The sequence below is a fragment of the Myotis nattereri genome, assembly GCF_964212035.1.
Source record: "Myotis nattereri genome assembly, chromosome: 11".
Lineage (NCBI taxonomy): Eukaryota > Metazoa > Chordata > Mammalia > Chiroptera > Vespertilionidae > Myotis > Myotis nattereri.
In genome coordinates, this window is record NC_138086.1 from 23693967 (window position 1) to 23717449 (window position 23483).

The window sequence follows — 23483 nt, forward strand, 5'->3', positions numbered from 1 at the left end:
CCAGTGGTACCAGGCCAAGCACAGATGAACCACAGACTTTGCACGGAGTGAAATCAGTCAGAAATGGAAGAGTATACACTTTGACCCCTTTAGATGAAGTTTCATGTAAAACCAACCTATAGTGATAGAAGTCAGAATAGTAGTTACCTTGGGTGTGGGGGTGAGTATTTACTAGGAAGGAGCATGAGGAAACTTTTTGGGGAGACAGATGTGTTTTCTAGCTGGATCTGGTTGGTAGACAACTGTAAACATTCTTGGAGATGTCCTGTTAATATTAGTGTACTTTGCTATAAAAAAGCATGCCTTGATTTTTTTAAAAGGGAAAGGGGTAGAAAAATGATAAATGTCTACCTGGGTCATGCAAACAGTCATCTCTGCTCTAGGAGAAGCGTGGAGAAGGGCATGGGGTTATCTGGTGACTCGTAGGGCAGTGCAACAGTCAAATGCCCTCTGAGTGACCCTGTTTGTTGCATCACATCCCAGGCTGGGGTCCAGGGTGGATGGAAAACCTCTCAGGGTTGGTGACCAAGTCCCAGATTCTTGGCTTTTGGGAAGCACTTCTGGGCATGGCAAGGACTCTGCAGCTGTCTCCTTCACACACATTTGCTCAGGTTCAAGGGTAGACATTTCCGTAGGTTGTCAGTGTTCCCCAGGAAAGCCCCACCTCCCACTCTGAGACACGCTTGGGTACAATCAAGTTGGACTGTGTCAGCAGGCTTGGTCAGAGATGCATCTGGACTGGGGCAGGTCCTGGGGGGTGTCCCCAACCGTCTTCTTGAGGTTCCAGGCCAGCCCTGTCCAGGTGTGGTCCGTGGCTGCAGCCTGACCGCATGCGGTCTCTCTCATGATGCTACAGCATGGAAATCAATAGTGAATGTCCAGGGACCTAATACTGTTAGGAGTACTCATGCCTGTTGGACGTGCCATTAGAAAGTTGGGGCTTGTATGTTATATATCTTTGTTTTTCTTCCACTTTTCTAATGTGTTTTCATTGCACTTTATAAAAACAATGGATGTGCGATGAATTAGGAATTTTTCCAAAGAGAAACTGGTCTTTCATCACAGAGAGCTTGAGGCGCATTTCCTTAAATGTCCTCCAAGGACATATGGAAGAGCTCGGGTGGGTCTCTGATAAGTCAGGGGCGGCGGCTGTCTGCACTTGGCAATTTTTCGAAACACTGAGCAAAACAGCCTAATTGTAGTTTCCATAGTTACCAGCCACCACCGAGGAGAACAGGAGCAGATCTTAAAGGGAAAAGCCAAGCACAGGCAGAAGTCAGACGGGTGGGCAGGATGCTGGGCCCTGTAGGAGTCTGAGTCCCAGGGGGTGGCCGCTACTCTGCATCGCTGGAACCAGGGACAGCACCCTGGGGACCCAGTAATGGAACCACTGTGGTGGCTTCCTAGGAAGGACACCGAGGCAGACTGACCAGGGTCCGTGGCCCGGCTGGCAGGAAGAATCACCCTTCGGGTCCCACTCCCTGACCCGGCCCAGTGCCAGCTCCCAAAGAATCACCCTCTCTCTCCACCGTGCAACCCGCTGTCCACGGGCCTCCACCCAAAGCCACGCTGGACCTCAGGGAACGGGGGCAGGAAGGTTCTCATACCAGCCCTGCTCCCCTTCCTGCTCAGGCCCAGGGCTAGGCCTGGAGGCAGGGCCGTCTCACTGCCATCGGCTGGGTCCAGTGCTGCAGACCACCCAGCCGCCCCCATGTCCAAGCATGTGCCCGGTTCTTCCTCCGTCCCTCACTCAACAACACTTCCAGGGCTCTGCTTGGGGCCAGACGCTACGCCAGAGGCTGAGGACACAGCAGAGCCCAGCCAGAGAGAGGCCTTGTCCCCACAAAGCTCACATTCCAATGGGAGAGACAGACAATGAAAGCGTAAACATAAACGATAATGTCCGGTGATGGTACCCTCCATGGGCCTCAGGGGGGCATGCTGTTGGGCCAGGAGGGGCTGTGGTGACAGCGGGAACATTTACAGGCGGTCTTCAGCATTTGAAAAAAAAGGGCAAAAACACAGCCACAAAGAGAGACCGGGTTTGGCAATGTGATTCACAGGATCTGTAGCGAGCGCCACGCCAGCCAGGGCTCAGTAAATAACTTGTCCACCGGATCTGTGGAGCCAGGGAAGCCAATGCTTTGTACATCCCTCTTGACCCACATCTGTGAATCCCTGAACTCCCAGAGAGTCCCTTCATACCCACTGGGTCTCAGGCGTGACTTGGGTTTCCACAGGCCATCTCAGGGCAGATGTGACCCTCCTTTTCCAAGGTGGAAAGGGGTGAAGTCTGTGGCACCAGGAGCTTCCTGGGCCTCCAGCCGGCAGACGGCGCTGCTGCTCCTTAGCTCTGGGTGAGGCTGCTGGGAGCCAAGAGGACTGATGTTGCCTTAGGAAAATATTTGGATTCTGTGAAGTAAGAAGCAGTCCCACCTCAGAATTATAGGCTCGTAAATCTCTCTGGGGGAAAAGGGCCAGGGGATTGGGGAGACTTGGGACATGAGTTTACGATCTCTCCAGAAGCCCTTGATGGAATTACAGCCTCATAACTCACCGGGCCTGCTCTTTCCTCCAGCTCTGCGTCGGGGGCCCCCGGGAGGGCCAATCAGGGTGCCAGAGACGAGAGACTTGCTTGGCAGAGGTCTTAAGTGGGGCCTTTAGGGGAATACCAGCGGGGAGGTGGCAGTCAGGCTAGTTTATGGGTTGGGTGCTGGCAGCTGGGCCTCAGGGTTAAGAATTCTGTGCCGTCTGTGTAAGTGAGCTCCGAGGAGCCGAGAGGGAGGCGGCCAGCCGGACTCCAGGAGGACCCCAAACCAGAAGGAGGGGCTCTGTGGGGATCCCTGGGGGCATGGGGCAGGCACGCTCTGCAAGGACACTGGTCTCTCTTTGGAGGAGGAGGTGTGGCACGATGGTCCCTGTTGCTCCCTTGCCTGGGCCAGGTCTGCATGCGGCCCTTTTACAAAATGACCATCAGCCTCATTAGGCAACAAGCACACAGCTGGGCTGCAGAACTGGGACTGAGAGCAGACCATTTGTGGAGGGAGCTGGCACTGACCTTCCTCCAGCTGGGACGATGTGCCCGTGGGCGGAGGAGGGGATGGTTGCCAATGTGTGGCGGCCGCCGTTACATCCAGGGTAAAATCAATCAATCATCAATCAATCAAGCCACAAGAAGCATGTTTTCAATGGCAAGTCAGTGGCTCATTGTTAAAAACAGCTACCTATCTTGAGGTGTGCTTTCTATGCGTCAGACTGATTACACTTCATTCTCACAATTTTCTCACAAATCATTTCACAGATGAGAGGAGTGAGGCATAGAGATGTAAATCGACGTGTCTAAGGCTGCAGCGTACAGCTAAGGAGGATGTTGGAGATTTGAACCCGATTCCTCTGTGACTCTTTGCATCCCATCAGGAAGCCCGCCAGGGTCTCTTCCCTGTGAATGACAGTCCCTAAATGTTTTGGCTAAATTCCCATTCAAATTCTATTCTATTCCTGCTTGAGTTCACAAGTGCAACCCAGTGCCCAACTTGGCTCCTTTTCTCTGCAATGTCCTTTGCATTTCCAGTGCTATGGTGATAATCAATCTATCAATGAGAGATAGATAGGGAGAGAGAGAGAGAGAGAGAGAGAGAGAGAGAGAGAGAGAGAGAGGAGAGAAGTTGTTTAGCATTCCTTGTAATATAGCACAATCAAGAACATAAGCTTTAGAATCAAAGAAACCTATGCTCACAGCTCTGTCACCTCCATCACTTACCATCTGTGGGACTGGAATTAATATTGCCTTGAGACTCAGTGTCCTCATCCGTAAAATGGGTGTAGTAAAGACGACTACTGGGCAAAGCTGCTAGATCTTGAGAACTGAATGAGGTAATGTGTGTGATATAAATACATCAACTCACTTTATGAAATCATCTCTCTGAGGAAGTCCTTTGTGGCCTGGGAGGTGATGCCCCTCTGCGTCAGGGCACTGAATCTGGTTACGGTCCTGTCCAACACTTGTATTCTCTTCTTTATTTCCTCCACGTATCTTATCAACACTATATTTTCTGAAGGGACCTAATGTTCCCCCCCACACACTTTATTTTTATTGTTGACACGATTACAGATGTTCCTCATGCCCCTCCTTTGCCCACCTCCACCCAGCCCACACCCCACCCCCCCGCCCCCGCCCCCTACTCTGGCCATCACCACACGGTTGTCTGTGAAGGGACCTAATGGTTTTAATTGACAGGCTATGGACGACTAAAATCATTGAGAAAACCTTGTCTTCAGGATACGTTTGGTTTCCTTACATGATCGTGCTCGGCTCCCTGATCTTGTGGTCCAGTGCTTTAGAGAAAATAATGAGCATATTTATCTTATTACTATGTATCCAGCATTGAGTTCAGAAAAAAAAGTAATGCAAGACCTAGTCTATTACTGAATGGAGGAGACAGGACGTAAAAAAGCTGCCATTGTTAGGGAATACAATGATCACGTGCATATCGGCATTGCTTCTGTTCAGATAAAGTGCTGAGCAGTGCATTACAGGCAATTAGAAGGCACAGCCGCTCAGAGGAAGGTGCACAGAAGAGAGAGAGGCAGGAGGTGCCGAAGGTTCAATAGCAACAGATCCCTCTGAGGAGTCATCTGTGAACCTGATGAGTCACAGAGCTGGTGGGCGCATCCAGCCTCATGAACATGCCTGTCTAGGTGTTGCTGTGATGTTCTTTCCTCATCTCACATGTGTCACAACTTTCAAGGTGGAATAAAAACTTGCTCTTTGCTGTGAATAATGGAAAGAAGGAGAAAAGGCAGCCACCGTGGTTGGTGATGGAAATAATGGAGAAATGAAGAGGTGGAAGGAAATTGAGGGCTCTTACCTAGAAAACACTTTTTGAAATGACTTTAATCTTGCTCTCAGAGAATCACTAAGGGTTTCATTTTTTAATTTTCATTGAATTTATTGGCGTGACATTGGTTAATAAAACTATATAGGTTTCAGGTGTACAATTCTATAATACATCATCTGTTGTATTGTGTGTTCATCACCCCAAGTCAAGTCTCCTTCCATCATCATTTATCCCCCTGTACCCTCTTCTACCTCCTCTCACCCCCTTTCCCTCTGGTAACTGCCATACTATTGTCTGTGTCTATGAGTTTGTTTTCCTCTGCTTGATCCCTTCTTTTTTCTTTTCTTTTCTTTTCTTTTCTTTTTTTTTTTTTTTTTTTTTTTTTTACCTAGCCCCTATGCATCCTTCCCTCTGACAGCTATCAGTCTGTTCTCTGTATCTACGAGTCTATTCTACTTTGTTTATTAGTTTATTTTGTTCATTAGACTACACATATAAGTGAAATCATATGATATTTGTCTTTCTCTGACTGGCTTATTTCACTTAGCATAATACCCTCTGTATTGCCATCCATTCTATGGCAAAAAGTAAGATTTCCTTATTTTTTAATGGCCAGGTAGTATTCCATTGTGTAAATGTACCACATCTTTTTTTGTTGTTGTTGTTAATCCTCACTTGAGGGTATTTTTCCATTGACTTTTGGAAAGAGTAGAAGGGCGGGGAAGAGACAGAGTGAGAGAAACATTGATGTGAGAGAGAGACCTTCAGTCCGCTAGGGGCTGACACTCTATTCACTGAGCCAAACCAGCTAGGGCACCACAGCTTTTTTATCCACTCATTTACTGATGGGCACTTGGGCTGATCCCAAACCTTGGTGATGATAAATAATGCTGCAACAAACAAAGAGGTGCATACAGGGATGGGCAAAAGTAGGTTTACAGCTGTGTGGACACGAAAAACAGAGTTTATATTTGCATTATTATTTATTAATTATTGTATTATTTTTCATGTGAACAACTGTAAAGCTACATTTCCTTTCCCCTGTATATTCTTTAAAATTAATGTTTTGTGTTTATTTAGCTACATTACCAGAAGTGAAATTCATGGGTCATAAGGCAGTTTCATTTTTAATTTTTTGTACTGTTTTACACAGTGGCTGCACCAGTCTACACTCCCACCAACAGCTCACGAGGGTTCCCTTTTCTCCACATCCTCATCAACACTTGTTGTTTGTTGATTTATTAATGGTAGCCATTCTGCCAGGTGTGAGGTGATATCTCATTGTGGTTTTAATTTGCACTTTTCTAATGATAAGTGACGCTGAGCATCTTTTCACATGTCTACTGGCCACCTGTATGTCCTTGAAGGCGAAGTGTCTGTTCAGGTCCTTTGCCCATTTTTAAATTGGATTTTTTTTATGTTGAGGTGTATAAGTTATTTATAAGTTTTGGATATTAACCTCTCATAAGATGTATCATTGACAATTATGTTCTCCCACTCAGTGGTTTTTTTTTTCATATTGTTGATGGTTTCCTTTGCTGTGCAAAAACATTTTAGTTTGATGTAGTCCAGTTTGTATATTTGTTCTTTTGTTTCCCTTTCCCAAGGAGATATCTTGGAAAAAATATTGCTACAAGAGATGTCTGAGGTTTTAGTGCCTATGTTTTCTAGGATTGTTATGGTTTCAAGTCTAACATTTAAGTCTTTAATCCATTTTGAGTTTATTCTTGTGTATGGTGTAACAAAATGGTCTCATTTCATTATTTTACATGTACCCATCCAATTTCCCCAACCATTTATAGACTATCTTTATTCCACTGTATGTTTTTGCCTTCTTTGTCAAATATTAATTGATAATAAAGGCATGGGTTTATTTCTGGGCTCTCTGTTCTGTACCATAGATCCATGTGTTTGTTTTTATGCTAGTACCATGCCTTTTTTATTACTATGGCTTTGTAGTATAGTTTGATATCAGGTAGCATGATTCTTCCATCTTTGTTCTTCTTTCTCAAGATTACTGTGACTATTTGGGGCATTTTGTGGTTCCATACAAATTTTGGGTATATTTGTTGTAGTCCTGTGAAATATACCATTGGTATCTTGATAGGCATTGCACTGAATCTATAGATTGCTTTGGGTAGTATGAACATTTTAATGATGTTAATGCTTCCTATCCACGAACATGATATTATGCTTCCACTCATTTGTATCTTCTTCAATTTCTTTCTTCAGTGTCTTATAATTTTCCAAGTACAGGTCTTTTAAACCTATTCCTAGGCATTTTATTATTTATTGATGCAATTGTAAAATAACTGTGTGTTTTTTTAGTTTTTTTTTGTTTTGTTCTTAGTTTCCCTTTCTGATAGTTCATTATTGGTGTATAAAAATAGATATTTGTTTTGTATCGTGTTACTTTTCTAAATTCAGTTATCAGTTTTAGTAACCGTTTGGTGACATCTTTAGGTTTCTCTAGAGTATTATGTTATTTGCAAATAATGAATTTGGATGCCTTTTATTTCTTCTTGTCTGATTGCTTTGGCTAGGACTTCCAATACTATGCTGAATAAGAGTGGTGAGAGGGGACATCCCTGTCTTGATCTTACTCTTAAGGAAAACACTTTTAGTTTTTGTCCATTGAGTTTGATGCTACCTGCAGATTTGTCATATTTGGCCTTTATTACATTAGTTACATTCCCTCTATTTCCACTTTGCTGAGAGTTTTTGTCATAAATGGGTGCTGGCTTTTATCAAATGCTTTTTCAACATCTATTGCTGTGATCATGTGATTATTATCATTAATTTTGTTTATTTGCTCTATCACATTTATTGATTTGTGGATATTGTACCAACACTGTATCCTTAGAATAAATCCCAATTACTAGATCGTGATGTATGATCTTGTCAATGAATTGCTAGGTTCAGTTTGCTAATATTCTGCTGATATTTTAGCATCTATGTTCATCAGAAATATTGGCTTATTCTTTCTTTGCTGTGTTTTTATCTGGTTTTGGAATTAGGAAAGTCTAGGTTATGCTGCAGTACCAAAGAGCCCTCAGACCTCAGTGACCTAAAATGGCAAAAATTTCTTTTTCACTCATGTTACGTAACCATCAGGGTCATCTGATGCCTCTGTCTATGTCATCATTGTCCTCACTCTGTGGCCCCGGGAGACGGAGCATTGCAGGTGACTTACATCACTAGTTCTTATATTTCATTGGCCCAAAGAAGGTGGCTTGGGTGCCTAAATTGAGGTGGGAAGCTGTAGTGCTCATACAGGGAGTGGAAATAGGTACTGTTGAATGATGACGCAGTCCCTATGCACAGGCCCAACCTCACACACCTGCTTTCAGCTTAGCAGATACTCCCAGCAGCCCTGCAGGTTCGGGCCAGTGTTCAAGGTGGGAGTTTTGTTAAAACAAAAGCAGGACAGGTTTAGAGAAGGTGATTGGTGCAGAGGTGACCTCCCTGCCTCCATTTTCCCTGCTGCCTCAGGAGCAACTCTACCAAAGCAGGGAGAAGCTTTGACCTCAGTGCCTGCTCTCTTCACTTGCAAAAGAGAGCCACTAGCTGCCACTCAAGGAATTGTTTTCTAAAGATAAAATATGCATGGAGGGGGTGTGGCCTAATATGGGAAATAATGGGGGGGGGGTGCATGTTAGTCGCAGTGGAAAAATTAACCCCATAACCAACTTCATAGCTGATTGCTTCCTCCTAGTTCTGCTCCCTTTGCCCTCCCTCCACCTGCTTATGATTGACAGAGCACTCGCTCCGTGCTGGACACGTATGAAGCTGGACACAAATTCAACTGATATGGTCTCTGCCCTCAACAGTCTCACAGTCGAACAATAGCAAATACATATTTCAAAAGGTGTTAGGTATCTACTTTTTGGCAATGAGTAAATGAGGCATCTATTATAGACTTACCTGTGTCCCTCCCATAGTCAGCCCTAATTCCCAATGTCACTGAATTTGGAAATAGGGTCTTCAGGGAGTAATTAAGGTTAAGTGAGGTCAGAAGTGTAGGGTCCTCATCTGCCAGGACTGGTGTCCTAATGAGAAGAGACAGCTGAGATCTCACACAGGCACAGAGGCAAGACCATGTGAGGACAGGAGGCTGCTGTGCAGCCAGGGAGACAGGTCTCACCAGAGACTATCCTGTCATCTTGCCCTTGGACTCCCAGCCTTCAGAACATGGGAGAACACATGTGTGTAGTTCAAGCCACTCAGCTGGTATCCTGCTATGGCAGCCCAGGTGGCTAATATAGCCCACATTCTAAGTGTGTTATTGAGGCCCCAGGTTCGATCTGCCGTTTTGTTTGTACAATATCACCCTTATGACTAATAATGATACCCCATGTATGTGTGACCCTGCATAGGTTTTTTTTCCACTTTAGTTATCTTAAGCTACCCTCCCCATAATCTCTTGGTTTCACTGGACAGCTAGAACTGTCTTCAGTTTATGAATAAGGAAAGACAATCACTGGGAAGTGAAGGGGTAGGTCATGGTGGCTGTGGCGATACAGCCTGAGATCACAGGTAAGGGAGTCTGAGGGTATGGCAGGGCCATAGCCACCTGCGGAATCCCAGTCTGAACTTTCACAATGAGGTCGCTGTCACCCGCAGCTGCCTCACTATGCAGGAGAAGGGGACCCATCTCCTGTTCATGAACCACATGTGCCTTGTGAGTCTGAACTACGGAAAGAAAACACAAAAGATGACTTTGTTGGTCTCAATCCATCCTGTGTGCTGGGTCAGGACCCCTAATTCCCGCTTCCCCTCGCAGGTGTCGTCTGTCCCCAGGTCTTCCCAAGGATGAAGGTGGTCTCTCATCACCGGCTGTGCTGGCGCGTCTTCCAGAGGCTGCAGCGTCCCAGTGCCTGTGCTGAGTGTGGCTCCTTCCTGGGTCGCCCCTCCTATTGCAGAAGGGAGCTCCTGTGGAAGACGGGGTGTGCTGCGCGCAAGGCTAGGATTCAACTCCTGTGGACACTCACCACCTCACCTCCTGACCTTGCTCTCTGTGGCCCCAGAGGCCCATCGGAGTGAACACGCTCCACTTCCCTCAGGGGCTCTGCTTTGCAGGCTGGAGAAGCCCAAGGGTAGTGGTTGGGAGCCAGCAGGGAGACAGGGGAGGGGAGGACGTGCTGGAGGTTTTATCAGCAGTGGGTGTCCCCATGCTCTGCCTTCCATCTCCCCACACTCCTTTCCTACCACCCTTCTTCCTGTTTTCCCTTTTCTACTTTTCTATCTCTCCTTCCTTGACCTGCTTTCTCCCTGATCCTCTTCTCTCCTGGCTTTCACTTTGCATAACGAGGACACTGGCATTTCATGGAGACACCCAGCTCAGCCTTCTCCATCCACTCGCCTGAGGCTCAGAGAGGCCAGTATCTGCCCAAGAGCAGCCGGCTGAGTGACAGCAGAGGTCGCAGCTCTCCTGGGCGCCGGCCTGGGCTGATGCTGCCCCTTCTGCATTTGCTTCCCTTTTCCCCGCCCGCACCGTAGATGGAAGAGCCACAGATGGAAGCACGGGCAGGTAGAAGTGCTGTCTCCCTTCCTCCACCACCACCCATCCCATTCACTTTTTTCTCCCTCTCGTATTTCTACCCCAGAGACATAATTGGATTCAAGATCTCCACACTCTATCAAAATAGAGAAGGGGGACTGATGAAGTCATTTACATCAGGTGTCGCTTGCCAAGAAGACTTAAAGCAGGGCTGGCAACCTGTGTCTCCCCAGAGTCAGCTCTCAGAAGGGCTGAATCTATCCTCTAATACAGTGGTTCTCAACCTTCTGGCCCTTTAAATACAGTTCCTCATGTTGTGACTCAACCATAAAATTATATTCGTTGCTACTTCATAACTGTAATGAATCGTAATGTAAATATCTGATATGCAGGATGGTCTTAGGCAAAGTGAAGTCTGCTGGCTGGGAACAACACACGGGCTCTCCCTGTCCTGAAGCATCATTGCTTCCGGACGCGTCTGCTGCATAAGTGAGGACAGAGGCTTCAGTAAGAGGCTGCGCCTCCGTTGGTTGAGTTTAGACAGCACATAACTGGAGAGAGGAGGCATACCTTTACCACCACCGCCTTCTCCCCACCCCTTCCAGCCAATCACAAAAACAAATACCCCAAATTCCAAACTGCATTTTTATTATTTTTTAATAAACTTTATTCTATATTACAAATAAGTTTTTTTTGTTCTGAACTGCAAAATAGGAATGCCTTATATTTACATACACAGGTATACAATTAATTATAACAAAGGTACAGGAGCTTGCCTTTACCAAGTTACAACTGGGCTCCAATTGAAATAGCATAGGTTTCCTTTTTAAAAACATTTTTTAAAATCTTTTTTTTTTTTAATCTTACTAGGATACTCTTCTTTAAAAATCAAAACCAGAAGACCCTCATCCTCTAATAGATTCCACCCACCTATCTTTGAGGCTCATTATAACACTGTTGTCTAGAGATATGTTTTGCTTTGTTCTCAGGCTCAGTGTTCAAGGCGGGAGCTTTATGGAACCAGAAGTGGGGTGGGGCTGGAACGGGGTGCTTGGGGCAGGAGTGACCTGCCCTACCTCCTTCAGCGGCCTCTCTCGGAGACTCAAAGGCTCCTGCCTGTTCCTTAAACCACCCATTCATCCTTTCCTGTTCCTCCTCTTCCCTCTAGTGCTGGAGACTTAACTCTGGGTCATCTGACCAGGCAGACTCCTCTCCCCCCTGCCTGGCTCACGAGCCATTGTCTGTTGTAGTACCCTGGAGTTCCTGGTCACTATGGCAACCCGGCAGGACCCTGCTGGAAGAGAGAGGCTGGTCCCTATAAGCAAGGTGGGAGGAGGGCAGCTGCATCCAATCCTTTCTCCCCACCTCAGGGCCTGGGTTCTTGTTATTGGTCAGTGCTGCCGACACATGACTCAGCCAGGACCTCCGGCCTCGAGGCCACCGTGCCCAGACCGGGGGTTTTGGAGGGGAGGGTTGTCCACTCTAAAACGCAAAGTCATTGGTTTCCAAATGGAAACAAGATTCTTTGAGGTAAACTAGCTTTTCTTTTTAAAGAACGGAAGGTTTGACGAGCCAACAAGCTGACGGGAACATTGGGGAAGGGAAGGAAAACACAGGGGACATGTACCGTCTTGGTCACGGGTCTGAGTTGGGATGACCAGTCCTGCTTTGCAAAGCGGTCTCGGTTTCTTAGTGCCCTTTGCATTGGTCTTAATATACCCTCTGGTCCGAATTCTACAAAATGTGCTTGAGTCGGAAGATCAAAGATACTAACAAAAGGAGTTCTAATGCCAGGGAAAGAGCCCCGTGGAAGATGACCTGCGGAGACCTGCGTACTCGCCAAGAAGATGTGCCTTCGGGAGGAGGGGCCGGGCCCTCCATGACCAACCCCTCGCAGGGTCTCCCTGAAGTTGGGGGGAGCGGAGAAAAGGGCAGGATTCAGTTTCAGGGGCAGCGGAGCCAAAGCTGGACAGAGTGCAGGGGTGGAGGGGTGGGAATGTGGGGTCACGGGCCCAGGACACCTGACCCAGGCCCAGGCCCAGGCCCAGCTCCCTCTCTCTGCCAGTACAGATCGAAAGCTCTTTTTATTAATCAGGGCTTCATTTTGTTTAGGTTTGCTTTGGAGTAGTCACTAGTCTACTCAAGGAATTTAACTGGGCTCTAATTTACTTTTACAATCCAAAAGTCCTATATATTTTATGAAGTTGGATACTCTCCCTAATAAAAAATAATTTTATTGGGAAGCAAAGACTTTTAGTCAAAAAAGAAAAAGATCTCTCGTGAAGGTCTGAGCCCTTTCCTGCAGACATTCCTTTCGGCAGAGGGACAGGCGCCTAGCTTCCTGGGGGAGGCTTTGCCCACCTGCACGCACCAGGAGAGGTTCCCAGTGGGGCCACCTCTTCACCGCCCCCCGTGGCTCTCCTTTGCTGCACCCGTGGCGGTGATGCGGCGGGAGGCAGGGGGAAGGGGTGGCATTGTGGGCTCAGCCATCAGAGGGGCAGGAAAGCAGCAAGCATCTGAGCAGCGCGGGCACGCTGGCCCTGGCATGGCCACAGCCCGGAGATGTCCTGGCACAGTTCTGTAACCACACGGGGCACCTATCCCCCGCCCTGAGCTCTCCTCACCCTCTTCGAACTGGCAGGTACAGTTTCGCTTCTCCCTCCCCGCTAGTAATTTGGACTTTATATCCATACCTGTGCTCCCTCCTTAATCTCCGACACTTAAAATATATAGAGAAAAAATAAACAGCTACAAAGCCTCCAATAAGCAGGTCACATCCAGTTTAAAGGAAATGGAGGAGCTGGGGCTCAGGGTCCTCTGTCACCTGTCCTGAGGGCTGAGAGGAGGGAGGAGGTCCTGGAGGTGGACCCGGACAGGAGGGAAGGCCAGGAGGAAGCCCGGATCTGCCTGGGTGTGTGGGGGGTGGGGATGGGGAGGGGTCTTCTCTGGGGGCACAGTGGGGACTCTGGTACCTGGAGGCTATTTATTCACAGAAATGCTTCTCAGAGCGAGCTGGGACTCCCACGGTGGGCCATGCCTGGAAGGGCCAGGAGAAAATGCCACGGACCTCTGCCTGCAGAGCCCTCCCTGTGCCTCCCCTCCTCCATCCTGGGCTCTCCGGGAGGCGGGAATGTTTGTTCTTGATGAATAATGATAGACTTTAACCTTCCAGCTGAGCTTAAGTACTTGACTTTGCATCCTGTGAAGCCTAGAATGTGCGCTCCCCCCCCCCCCCCCCCGCCCCTCCCCAAAGTCCCTAGAAAGGAGACAGATGGGAAAAGGGCTTTCCTTTTAGGTCAAAGCAGCATCAGCAGGACCTGCCACGGACCCAGAGTGGAGATCATTCGGGTCTTGGTTGCTGGGGCTCTGAGGGGGTCTGGCTGGATGAGGGTGCCGAGCCCTCACACCACTTGGGAGGCAGCGTGGGGAGGAAGATGGGCCTGAGGCAGTCAGAGGGCTGGGCTGTGAGGACGGAGTCGCCCATGAGGGGCTCAGTGGCTCTGGTACTTTAGTGGACACTGGCCTTGGGGCAGAGGCTACACGTGCAGGAGGGGCAGGAGGGACAGGAGGGACAAAGGGAGGCTCACTCAGAAGCCAGACATGCAGGGGGACATGAGCACGAGGACCTTGGCTTGGGAACGTGACTGGGGTGGGGGGCGGGGGTGAGGGGGTTCTGGGACAGAACATGGACATTAACCCCCGGCTGGGAGGTGAGAACTCGGCCTGAGGGGACAGGGTCAGAGACCTCACCGCTGGGCACAGTCCCAGACAGTCTGCCTCAAACTTTGGGATTGATTTAAAATGTCTCTCTCTCTCTCTCTCTCTCTCTCTCTCTCTCTCTCTCTCTCTCTCTCTCTCAAACATCGCAGGCCTCACTCACCGGCCCTCATGCTCAGGGGGGCTGCCTACGGGCGTGCATGTCATTCTGGGGGCGTGGATGCACCTTTGCCTGTGGGACACTCGTGTGGTCTCCAAATGTAAAACCACGTTGAAAGAAGAAGGCAAGCCCTAGCCGGCTTGGCTCAGTGGATAGAGCATCGGCCTGCGGACTGAAGGGCCCCGAGTTCGATTCCAGCAAAGGGCACATGCCTGGGTTGTGGGCTTGATCCCCAGTGGGGGGCATGCAGGAGGCAGCCAATCAATGATTCTCATCATTGATGCTTCTAACTCTCTCTCCCTCTCCCTTCCTCTCTGAAATCAATAAAGAGTTGTTTTTTGTTTTTTTTTTAAAAAAGAAGAAGGCAAGAAAAAACATTTTCCTGAGGAAGTCACTGACACCATAGCCAACTTCACTCATTGGCACCATTTCTAGTTATCAGCAGATGCAGGGTGTCTCTTCACAAGGAGTGGCAAACCCTCTACCTGGGTGGGCTTGTGCCCCCCGCCCCCTAGAAATGATCCATCTGCAGCTTCTATGTACCCCTTCTCTTATGTTCAGAACCCTACCAGCCCTCAGCTCATCTGGCCTCAGTTTAAAACCCTCACCTAAACTAGGCCAGTTATTTTGACTGTGTCTTCTCCTGGTAACATTTTGACCTTGGAGGTTTCCAGGGGAGGGAGGTGGGGGAGGGTGCAAGGGGAGGGGAGGGTGGTCTTTTCTCCCCTGCTTTTTGCCCAGGACTCAAGGAATCATATAAAGGTCCCACCTTAAACAGAACTGTGACCCTGCTAGTGAACTGTGCCAGAGAGGAAAGGCGTGAGGGGACCTCCCTTCCCTAGGCCTGCGTGGGTGCTTGTGGTCCCCACGCTGCTTCGGCAGCTCTCCGGCCTCCGAGAGATGAGGATCCCAAGGGCAGTTTTGGGAAGATTTCGGGAAAGGACAGCTTTGCCTTTGCTTTGCAGCCTATTACACGTGCACCAAGAATCCAAAGGAAAGAAATGAAAAACAGACAAGCGGCCAAAGGAAAGAATTTCGCCAGGCCGGGCCAGGCCAGATGGGTTGTGGCTCTGTGTGACTCAGCCCTGTCTCTCCATCCCTAAGGCCCCACGCAGCTACCAGGACTGCGGGCAGACAAAGCACCGGCAACAACCCTTCCACCAAGTCAAGGAAAACCTGCCTGGCTTCCTCCCTCGGAGAAAGGAGGAGAACGAGCAAGTCCGTCCCTTCTTCTCTCCCCGTCTTCCCGACATTTACGTTTCTCTGAGGTGTTCAACGTTTCTCTTAAAACAAAAACGTGGAAAGAAAAGTCTGTACCGACAAAGGAACAATACCAATAATAATAACCCAGTAAAAAATAGAGGCTTCAGCAGAACCATGGTAACAGTCCTTGTTGTCTGCTTGTTCATTTTTTTCTCTATCTGTGCAAAACTTAAAAAACAAGTAAAAACACACTCATATGCACACACACACGCACACACTCACAATTTCCATTCAGCAAATCTGTGTTAAATATGTTTGTGTCTCTCTCCTCCCCCATCCTTGACATGTGCAAAAATATTTTAGTGGCCAAGCTGCCTCCTCAGCCACCTCCCACATGCTTCCCTCCTGGCCTGCCAGGGCGCCTGGCTTCTTGGGAGAAAAATCAAATGATTAGGGTAGAAATCCCATAATCCCATGCTTCTTCACCGGGCACTTCATTTGCCAAAACCTTTGGTTATTTCCCCCCCCTTGACATGCATCTTTCCCCATTCTCCTCTTCCCGTCTGTTAGGTTTCTTGTGTTTTGTCCACATGTGTCCTCCCTGATGCCACGTGATGCCCTGCTCTGGGTCACCACTGGCTGGCCCCAGTCACGTCCAGGCCTCTCTCAGCCTGTGACCACCCTGATTTCCTATGGACAGGTGACCTCTCGTTGCACTCACCAGCATGCAGCATAGAAAGCAAGTGTTGAAATGTCCTGGAGCTGCAGGATGAACTGATGAGCAAGGGTAGAGAAGGAAAGAAACATTTCAAGATCCCCCTACACAGGACAAGAAATCCTGAGCTCTCTGCCTGCTGGGGTGCACACACGTACACACACATACACGTGCACACGCGTGAGCTCACACACATGCACACATATTCATATCCAAAGGGGTGAGCCTTCTTAAAAGCACAAGATGCTCCATAGACACTGTTGGAAATGATGTGGTTCCTTCCCCTTTCCACGTGGGGCTCCTTTGGGTGGATGACAAGGAATGATGTCTGACGCTGCGGATGTGAAGGGAAGACTCGCACCACTGGACACCAGGGCTGCCAGGAGAGATTCTCGCTGGTGGTGGGAGACTGGACCAGGTGGCCTCCAAGGTCCCTTCGTGACTCCAGGTTTCCATGACTCTCATCAGAGCATCTCTCACCGTAGTCCATGCTCACCTAGGATGCATATCTACCTGGCTGGCTAAAATGATGTATCCATAGATGGAGGGACAGATGGACAGACAGATGTCAGGGCTGAGGTCAGTTGTATGTTCCTCCTCCCATTTCTGGCCATGACCTTCAGCTTGACATTTTTGGTCCTCCCAGACCTGGCAAGCCAGGGGCTGAGCTTGGCTGGCATTTTGATTGGTCTCCATGAGGCTGTGCGTGGGTACATTTCCTTTAGTGATGGCTGCTAAGAGATGAGGGAGGCAAGTGACTGAAGAGACAATTGAGATGCTGATGAAATAATACCCCAGGAGGTCTGGACAGTCCAGTGACAAAGTTACCCATAAAGCAATGGCAGCGGATTCTGCAGGGTGACAGAGGCTAGGCTGTCTGCCCCAGCCTTCTAGAGAGTTGTCAGGAAGCGTGGTGGAGATGGAGCCATGGAGATGGCTGGAGGTAGAATCTCCTGGATGCACTCTGCATTCTATGTTGACCATAATGAGTGATGACCAAGGGGGATGGAGGTGCCTTCTCTAGATGAGGACCTGGCAATGGTACACCGGTGACTATGGTTGGGATTCACTTGCACTTGGGGGTGAATGGAAAACAAATTCTGCTTCCAGGGTAGATGAACTCTCCTCTTCTTGCCCTCCATATTACATTTCTGCCACTATAAGCCAGAGTAGAAGGTGAGGAGTATCCCCATGGTGGAATGTAACTGCTATTCTTTCTCTTGTCTGGCTTTCCACAGGCAGGGGAGGAGGCTTGGCAGGCAGGTCCCTATGGGCATTTGGAAGAACTCCAAGAAGACTAGAAGGGACAAGGAGGCCTCTGGATGCCAACCCAACAAGTGAGGGACAGCTCACAGAGCACCCCCCAACTCCTCAGCCCCTGCCCCCAACTCTGGTCATATGCAGGAGGTGTGGCCTTTTTTCTCACAGTTGCAAAGGGATCATACCACTGACTGACCCCTTGGGGATGGAAATGTGGGAAAGTAGAGCCAGTTGATGTCTTCCCAGCGAAGATAATACTAAGCTCACTGTCTCTTCTCTAGGCCAAGGTTCGGACCGATGTGGGGCTCTCAGGAAGTGGAAGGTGAAGTAGCAGCATAGAACGTCCTCTATCCATGGCTCCTCATCCATCTGTGGGCCCTGTTGCTGATGTGTGGGGTCAGCCGGGAAAGAGAGCCCCCTCTGGAATCTTCTGGTCCAGTCCCTCTCTTCAGGACTGGCCATCCTGGACTAGCTGAGGGTTGGTGGCTTGATTCAAGTGTATTAGCCAAGCAACTGAAAGAGAAGGGATCCAGGAAGGAGGGAGAGACAGAAAGAGGCATAGAGAGAAAGAGAGAGAGAGACAGTGCTGCACAGGGGATGCTGCTGACGCCAGTCGGAACTTGCACTTGGTAAAGATGATAATCTAGACTGAGGCACGGCTTGGTGTGTCCCTCCCTCCAGGGGGGGCCTGGAAGGACGGTTCTCAGCTGTCTAAGCTCATGAGGGTTATGACTTGTTCTAGTTTGTAGGCCAGTTTCTGCTTCCCACATTGGTCATCGTGGTCCAGAGGTCCGAGGATCTGTGGAAGGGGCGAGAACGGGGAGGTTACCATTTGTATGTATATGTTCTGTGTTCTTAGGGTGCACACAGATGGGGGGCATAGTCAGAGATGTGGGAAAACGTGTGCATGTGAAGCTGCACATGAAGCTGCTGGGTAGACAGACAGCCTAAGTAACAGGGATGGGAGTGTGGAGGGCACCCGGATACATGTGCAATGTCTGGGCACCTGTTTGCCAATGATTACAGGATGTCAGCACACACATCTGCACGTCTGAATAAACGGGTACATTTTATTGCCCACGTAGGACAGCTGGCAGTGGGCAGAAGACACCTGGGCAAGGATGCTCCAGATACCTGCATGTTACCCTCAGACAGCTCCAGACCCCAGCATCTCAGGGAATGTGATTTTGCAGATATTAAGAAATTCCCTGCCCAATAAAGGAAAACCTGAACTCATTGGCTTCACTTGGTCTATTAAGAAACAAATACTACTAGGAGCTTAATATATCTTAAGCTTTATTGGTCATTAACACCTAATGGATAATATCTGCCAAAACCTTTTCTGAGATCAGATGGTTGGTGGAGGAAAATGGCCACGAGCGTTTGTGGCACGGGAAGAAAAGTGTTCGAATTTGACTCAGACTCAGGAGATGTGGGTTTGAATAAGGGGTCTGCTGGTTTCTAGCTGGGTGATCTGGGATAGAACAAACACGTAACCTCTCTGAACCCCATCTTTGTTACTCATTTCCTCGTCTGTGCAATGTGGGAACTACTAGCTCCCTCTGGGCTGCTCCAGGGGGGAGGATGAAGTCAGGCAACACACATGAGCACTCATTGCAGGATGCCTGCTCCAGGAGGGGCACACAGCACACAGGGGTGGAATCCACTGGGCCTGGGGTCAGGGAGTGCAGGGAGCAGCTGGGGGGAGGGGAGGAGAGACGGGGGAGGCTCCCCAAGCTTTGGATTTCATGTATTTTTAATTGGGGAGAAAATAATAGAGTTGTCAACTTCTTACATAGCCAAGAATCACCAGTTACTGGCACCAACATTTCGTAAGGGTGGGTGTCTTAAACCCGACAGCAGACAAGTGCATTGTAGACTAAGGAACTGCTCCTTCCGAGATGAGTCCGTTGCACTCACACAGCACACACTCTACATCGTCCTTACTTCTGTCGTGTGGCCACAGACAGGTACCAAACTTGTCCTGGGCCAGCACTGGCCCGCAGGCTGGCGTCAGGTCCCTCCCTTCAGCTGCGCCTCGGGCTGCCCCTGCACTTGAAGTTCATAGCCTGGTTATGGAGGACACAGGCCCTGCACCCTGCTGGGGCTCCTGCCCCCATCTGGGATTCCTAGACCCTCTCTGGGCGACGAGGCTGGGAGGAGGGGAGAAGCCAGGGCACAGAGAGGGTGGCCATCCTGCTGCTCAGACACAGGGAGCCTGGGCCTGAACCCCTGGTCTCAGGTGGCATGACCAAGAAAACTCCCATAAACACCTGTGCAACCAGGAAGAAGGTGGTGTCTGCAGTGGCAGTGACCTCGGTAAGGTTTTCCAAGCAGGGAGCATAGCAAGTAAAAACAGATTCCATTCAACTCTGTTCTGCATCTATCCTGTTCTCTACTGTGACACAGCATAGCATAGCATAGCATAGCATAGCATAGCATAGCATAGCATAGCATACTGTACCGCACCAGACCATGCCAGACCATGCCATACCATCTGGCCTGCCCATGGGGAAGGGGAATAGCTTGTTTAAAGAAAATTAGATCAAATAGAGAAATGGAAAAAAAATAAAGGGAGGGAATGGCAGGGAGGAAATGGGAACAAAAGAGAGAAAAGGAAAGAAACAGCGACTTGATCTGTATATCTGAGAAGCACCAGGATTCATGCAGAAAGGACAGAATGGAATGTTTCTGGTGTCTTTGCAGGGCAGCCCAAGTCCTGGGGTAGGGTTTTCCCAGCAGCGGCAGGAGGTGCCTGGGTGGGGCTCACCTCCTCGCTGTACTTGCTCACGTAGGAGAAGATCTCCGAGAGCGCGCTCATAGTGTTGAACTCATTCATGTGCATCCGGGACTGCTCGGCCAGGTATGCATTCATGTCCTGGTCGCTGATGGCCGGCATCTTCCCGATGTCTGAATAATACCTGCCGGGATGGGTGGGGAGGAAAGGGGTTGGAGCAGTGCACGTGGAGTGGAGGAGACAGGGACACCGCCAGCACCGTCTGGGCCAGCGATGCCTGTGTGTGACCCCAGGGGACCACGGTGGGCGCTCTCCCATCTGGGCTGCTGGGTCTGCCCAGGAGAGCCCTCTGTAGCTCTGGATGTAAGAGGCACAGAGGCAGGGATGTAGGGAGTGGACAGACGCCATCAGAGGGTGCACAGGGGTAAGACCAGGAGAAAGGAGGGGCTGTTTTCTGCGCTGGTTTTGCTCCCATTGAGGTCCAGTAAGTCTCTTCATGTCCGCCTGGCACCCCCTCCCATACACGTGAGAGGTCCCTCCACGGGCCCCACAGGCTCTTCCAAGCAGTTGCTCTGCCTTGATGTCCTTCCCTCCTGGGGTTAACCGGGAGGAGCTGGGGCTGCTTGGGGACTGAGGCTGGCAGAAGGCAATCAGTCACTGTCACTTGCAGCTGTGCACTGCTGTCAACTGGTTAATTAGATGCCAGCATTTACATTTTTAATTTCTGCAATTTGACATTTTATGCAGCAAACCCCAACTCTCCACCAGAGGGGAGCTGTGCAGTTTCCTAATGAGCAACCGAAGGGCCCGCTGCCCCAAAGACAGCCCCGCCCACCCTCTCCGGGGCACCTTCTGCATGTGACGAGCCACATAACAGGGACCAGGGTGCTGCACAAGCAGGGGGATGAGGAGACAGAGTCCTGCACACCCAGAGGCGTGCAGGACCTTTGGTGCTGGGAGAGCAAGCCCAAGCACCTACAATAGAGGGGGGTGGGGACAGTCGCCAGGGCAGGGACTAGGAAAGGCAAGTGAGATATCTGGGGACACAGTGTCAGGAGAGGCACCCACTCTCACCTGTGTAAGTGTGGGTGACAATGACAGGCCCTGGGACTTCCCAGGACCCATGGCTTGATCAGGTAAGAGTAGGGACATCTTTAGAGGCTCTGGAACAGTCTCACCCGGGACCCTAGCCCTGTATCTCTCCCACACCCTCACTGCATGGACCATGCACCCATCAGTCCTGGTCCCCGACCTCCACTGCTTCCCAGCAGTGTCCAGGATTAGGGTGATAGACTGGCATCGTGTTCAAGGGCCTGCCACGGAATGACAGTTCCATTGGCCGCCAGGGCATCCCTGGGCTGGTGGGGCAGGACGGCCGCTGCTTTGAGCCACAGTCGCACTGTGATTGAGGACCTGTTGTTTGGTCTGGAAAATGAGGAAGGCAGTGGGAGGGAGATGAAATCTGTGCCCTCTGGCAAGGGACAGGCTGGTGGGAGAGTAACTCCATCCCTCTGGGACCCGCCACACAGACACAATCGCCAACTGCGTGGTTGAACTGATTGCATTTTGGCAGGAGGTCTCGGCCTATGGCGTGCTGTCGAGATAGGCACCGGGACAAGCGCTTAATGAAATGGCCTTTTTCAGTGGAGCCCGGGGCTTAGGAGAGGCTGTCCTGCCCCATCTCATTGGACTTCCATCGGTCACAGGCTTATTACAGGGCGGGATCCTCTGCTCCCTGGTCCCTCCTCACCTTCGCGAGTCTGGGCCTCAGCTCTGGGTCCTGTCTCATTCTGGCTCCTGTGCTTCGGTTCGCACCAGGGAGCCCGCTCCAGGCCAACAACCCACCCAGGACATCCTCAGATATTAAGGTTCTGGGCCACTTAATGCATCCCAGGTATAAAAGTTCCAGCTATTCATTGCTACTACTGCTGGGACACAATAAGTGCCAATGTTCTAATTCATAGCACAGACCCAGGGGACTCGGTGGCCCCCAGCCTGGCCACTCCCAAGGAGATTTGTGTCCTTGTCCCCTCGCGATTCCATGCTCACTGAGCAAAGTATGTTTGTCAGGTTGTGTTCTCAGGCCCTAATGGTAAGAAATGAACAAATGACCCGAGCTCCAGGCTAACACGGCCAGAGGTCCCTCCAGGCAGTTACACTCTGTCACCCTGGGCAGTCAGCGGGACTGACCAGGATGGAAACTCAGGTCCCCCCGACAGGACAGGACAGGACTGTCAGCACAAGCAAAGACTCCTGCTGTGTCCGTTACCTGCCTGGGAACCTTCCACAGGTGGATGGATGGCTCTGTCAGGCTTTTTGCAAACAGCACGAGGGCTCCCCCTGCTGCCTTTCTCGTCCCTGGGGTAGGTGACCATGTCTCCATGGAGACAGCAGATGTCCACACTCTGTCCCTTTGCAATGGCTTGTAGCACACCGAAAGCCCAGTCCATGTCTCCCAAGGGAACATTTAGAAAGTGTGTCTGTGTGAGAAAGGGGGGTTGGGGGGGCGGGGCAGAATTGAGAGTAGAGTGGGCAGAGGGCAGGTGCTCTGATCTTCTCATCTGAAGTCATGGGTCATGGCTCCACCTGGCCCCACCTGGCTCCACCTGGCTCCACCTCACATACACCTCCAAGTCCGCACTGAGCAGCCCCCATGTCTCCTCTGTTGCTTGTGTGGAGGGCTCTGGATCGGACCAGTGCCTGTCTGGGGCCATATACTAGCCCACCAGCGGATCGACTACATGTCCTATCTCAGCAAGGTCTCAATCATAGCAACAAACAGCACAATGCCCTGGATGAATGTGGGGCTGGCAGAACTGTTGTCCCATTCTCATCCCTGGCCCTGCCTGGTGCTGAGTGGACCCATCCTGCAGGGTTTGGCACCTCTGCCTTGCCATCTCCCTACTGTCCAGCCCCACCTTCTTGACGGCACCCCTTGAACCTGATAATGACCCTGCCCTAGCATCTCTCTGCTGTGTGCACAATTGCCTCTTCCTCGGTCCTTGCTGTGCCGGTCCTTGTGCTGGGCTCTGCCGCCGAGCAGCCTTATTGATTGTGAAGAATGCAATTATGCTCCAGTAATGAACTTCAAAGAGTGTTCTTGTCAGCTGGCTGTGCAGTGAGGAAGGGCAAGGTTAGCCTGGGTCCCTGTACATGAACTTGCTCCTATGGGATTTCTGCCTGCAGCTGAGTCCTTCTTCAGAAGAGATGGGTGTTTGAAAGTCCCCAGGATGGTCCTTGAGCTGGCCAGGCCCTGGCAGGTTGGCCAAAACCCACTGAGGAGGTCCAGGCCTCATCATTGGCCTTTGCCAGCTTTCTTCGCTGCATTTGCTCATACCCGGTGGATGTCTGCA

At 50.1% G+C, this 23483-nt stretch overlaps 1 protein-coding gene across 1 annotated transcript in view; it reads right to left on the reverse strand.

Moving 5' to 3' along the window:
• Positions 1–15591: 15591 nt before the first annotated feature.
• The window catches only part of PLXNA4 (plexin A4), a gene marked incomplete at its 5' end in the record, with an annotated part of 346039 nt that continues 338147 nt past the window's right edge, over positions 15592–23483 (reverse strand). The window contains 2 exons of the mRNA XM_081102439.1: positions 15592–18192; positions 20164–20314. Coding sequence (XP_080958565.1) covers positions 18097–18192; positions 20164–20314 — 247 coding nt within the window. The 3' untranslated portion in view covers positions 15592–18096. The remainder of the gene's footprint in view (positions 18193–20163; positions 20315–23483) is intronic.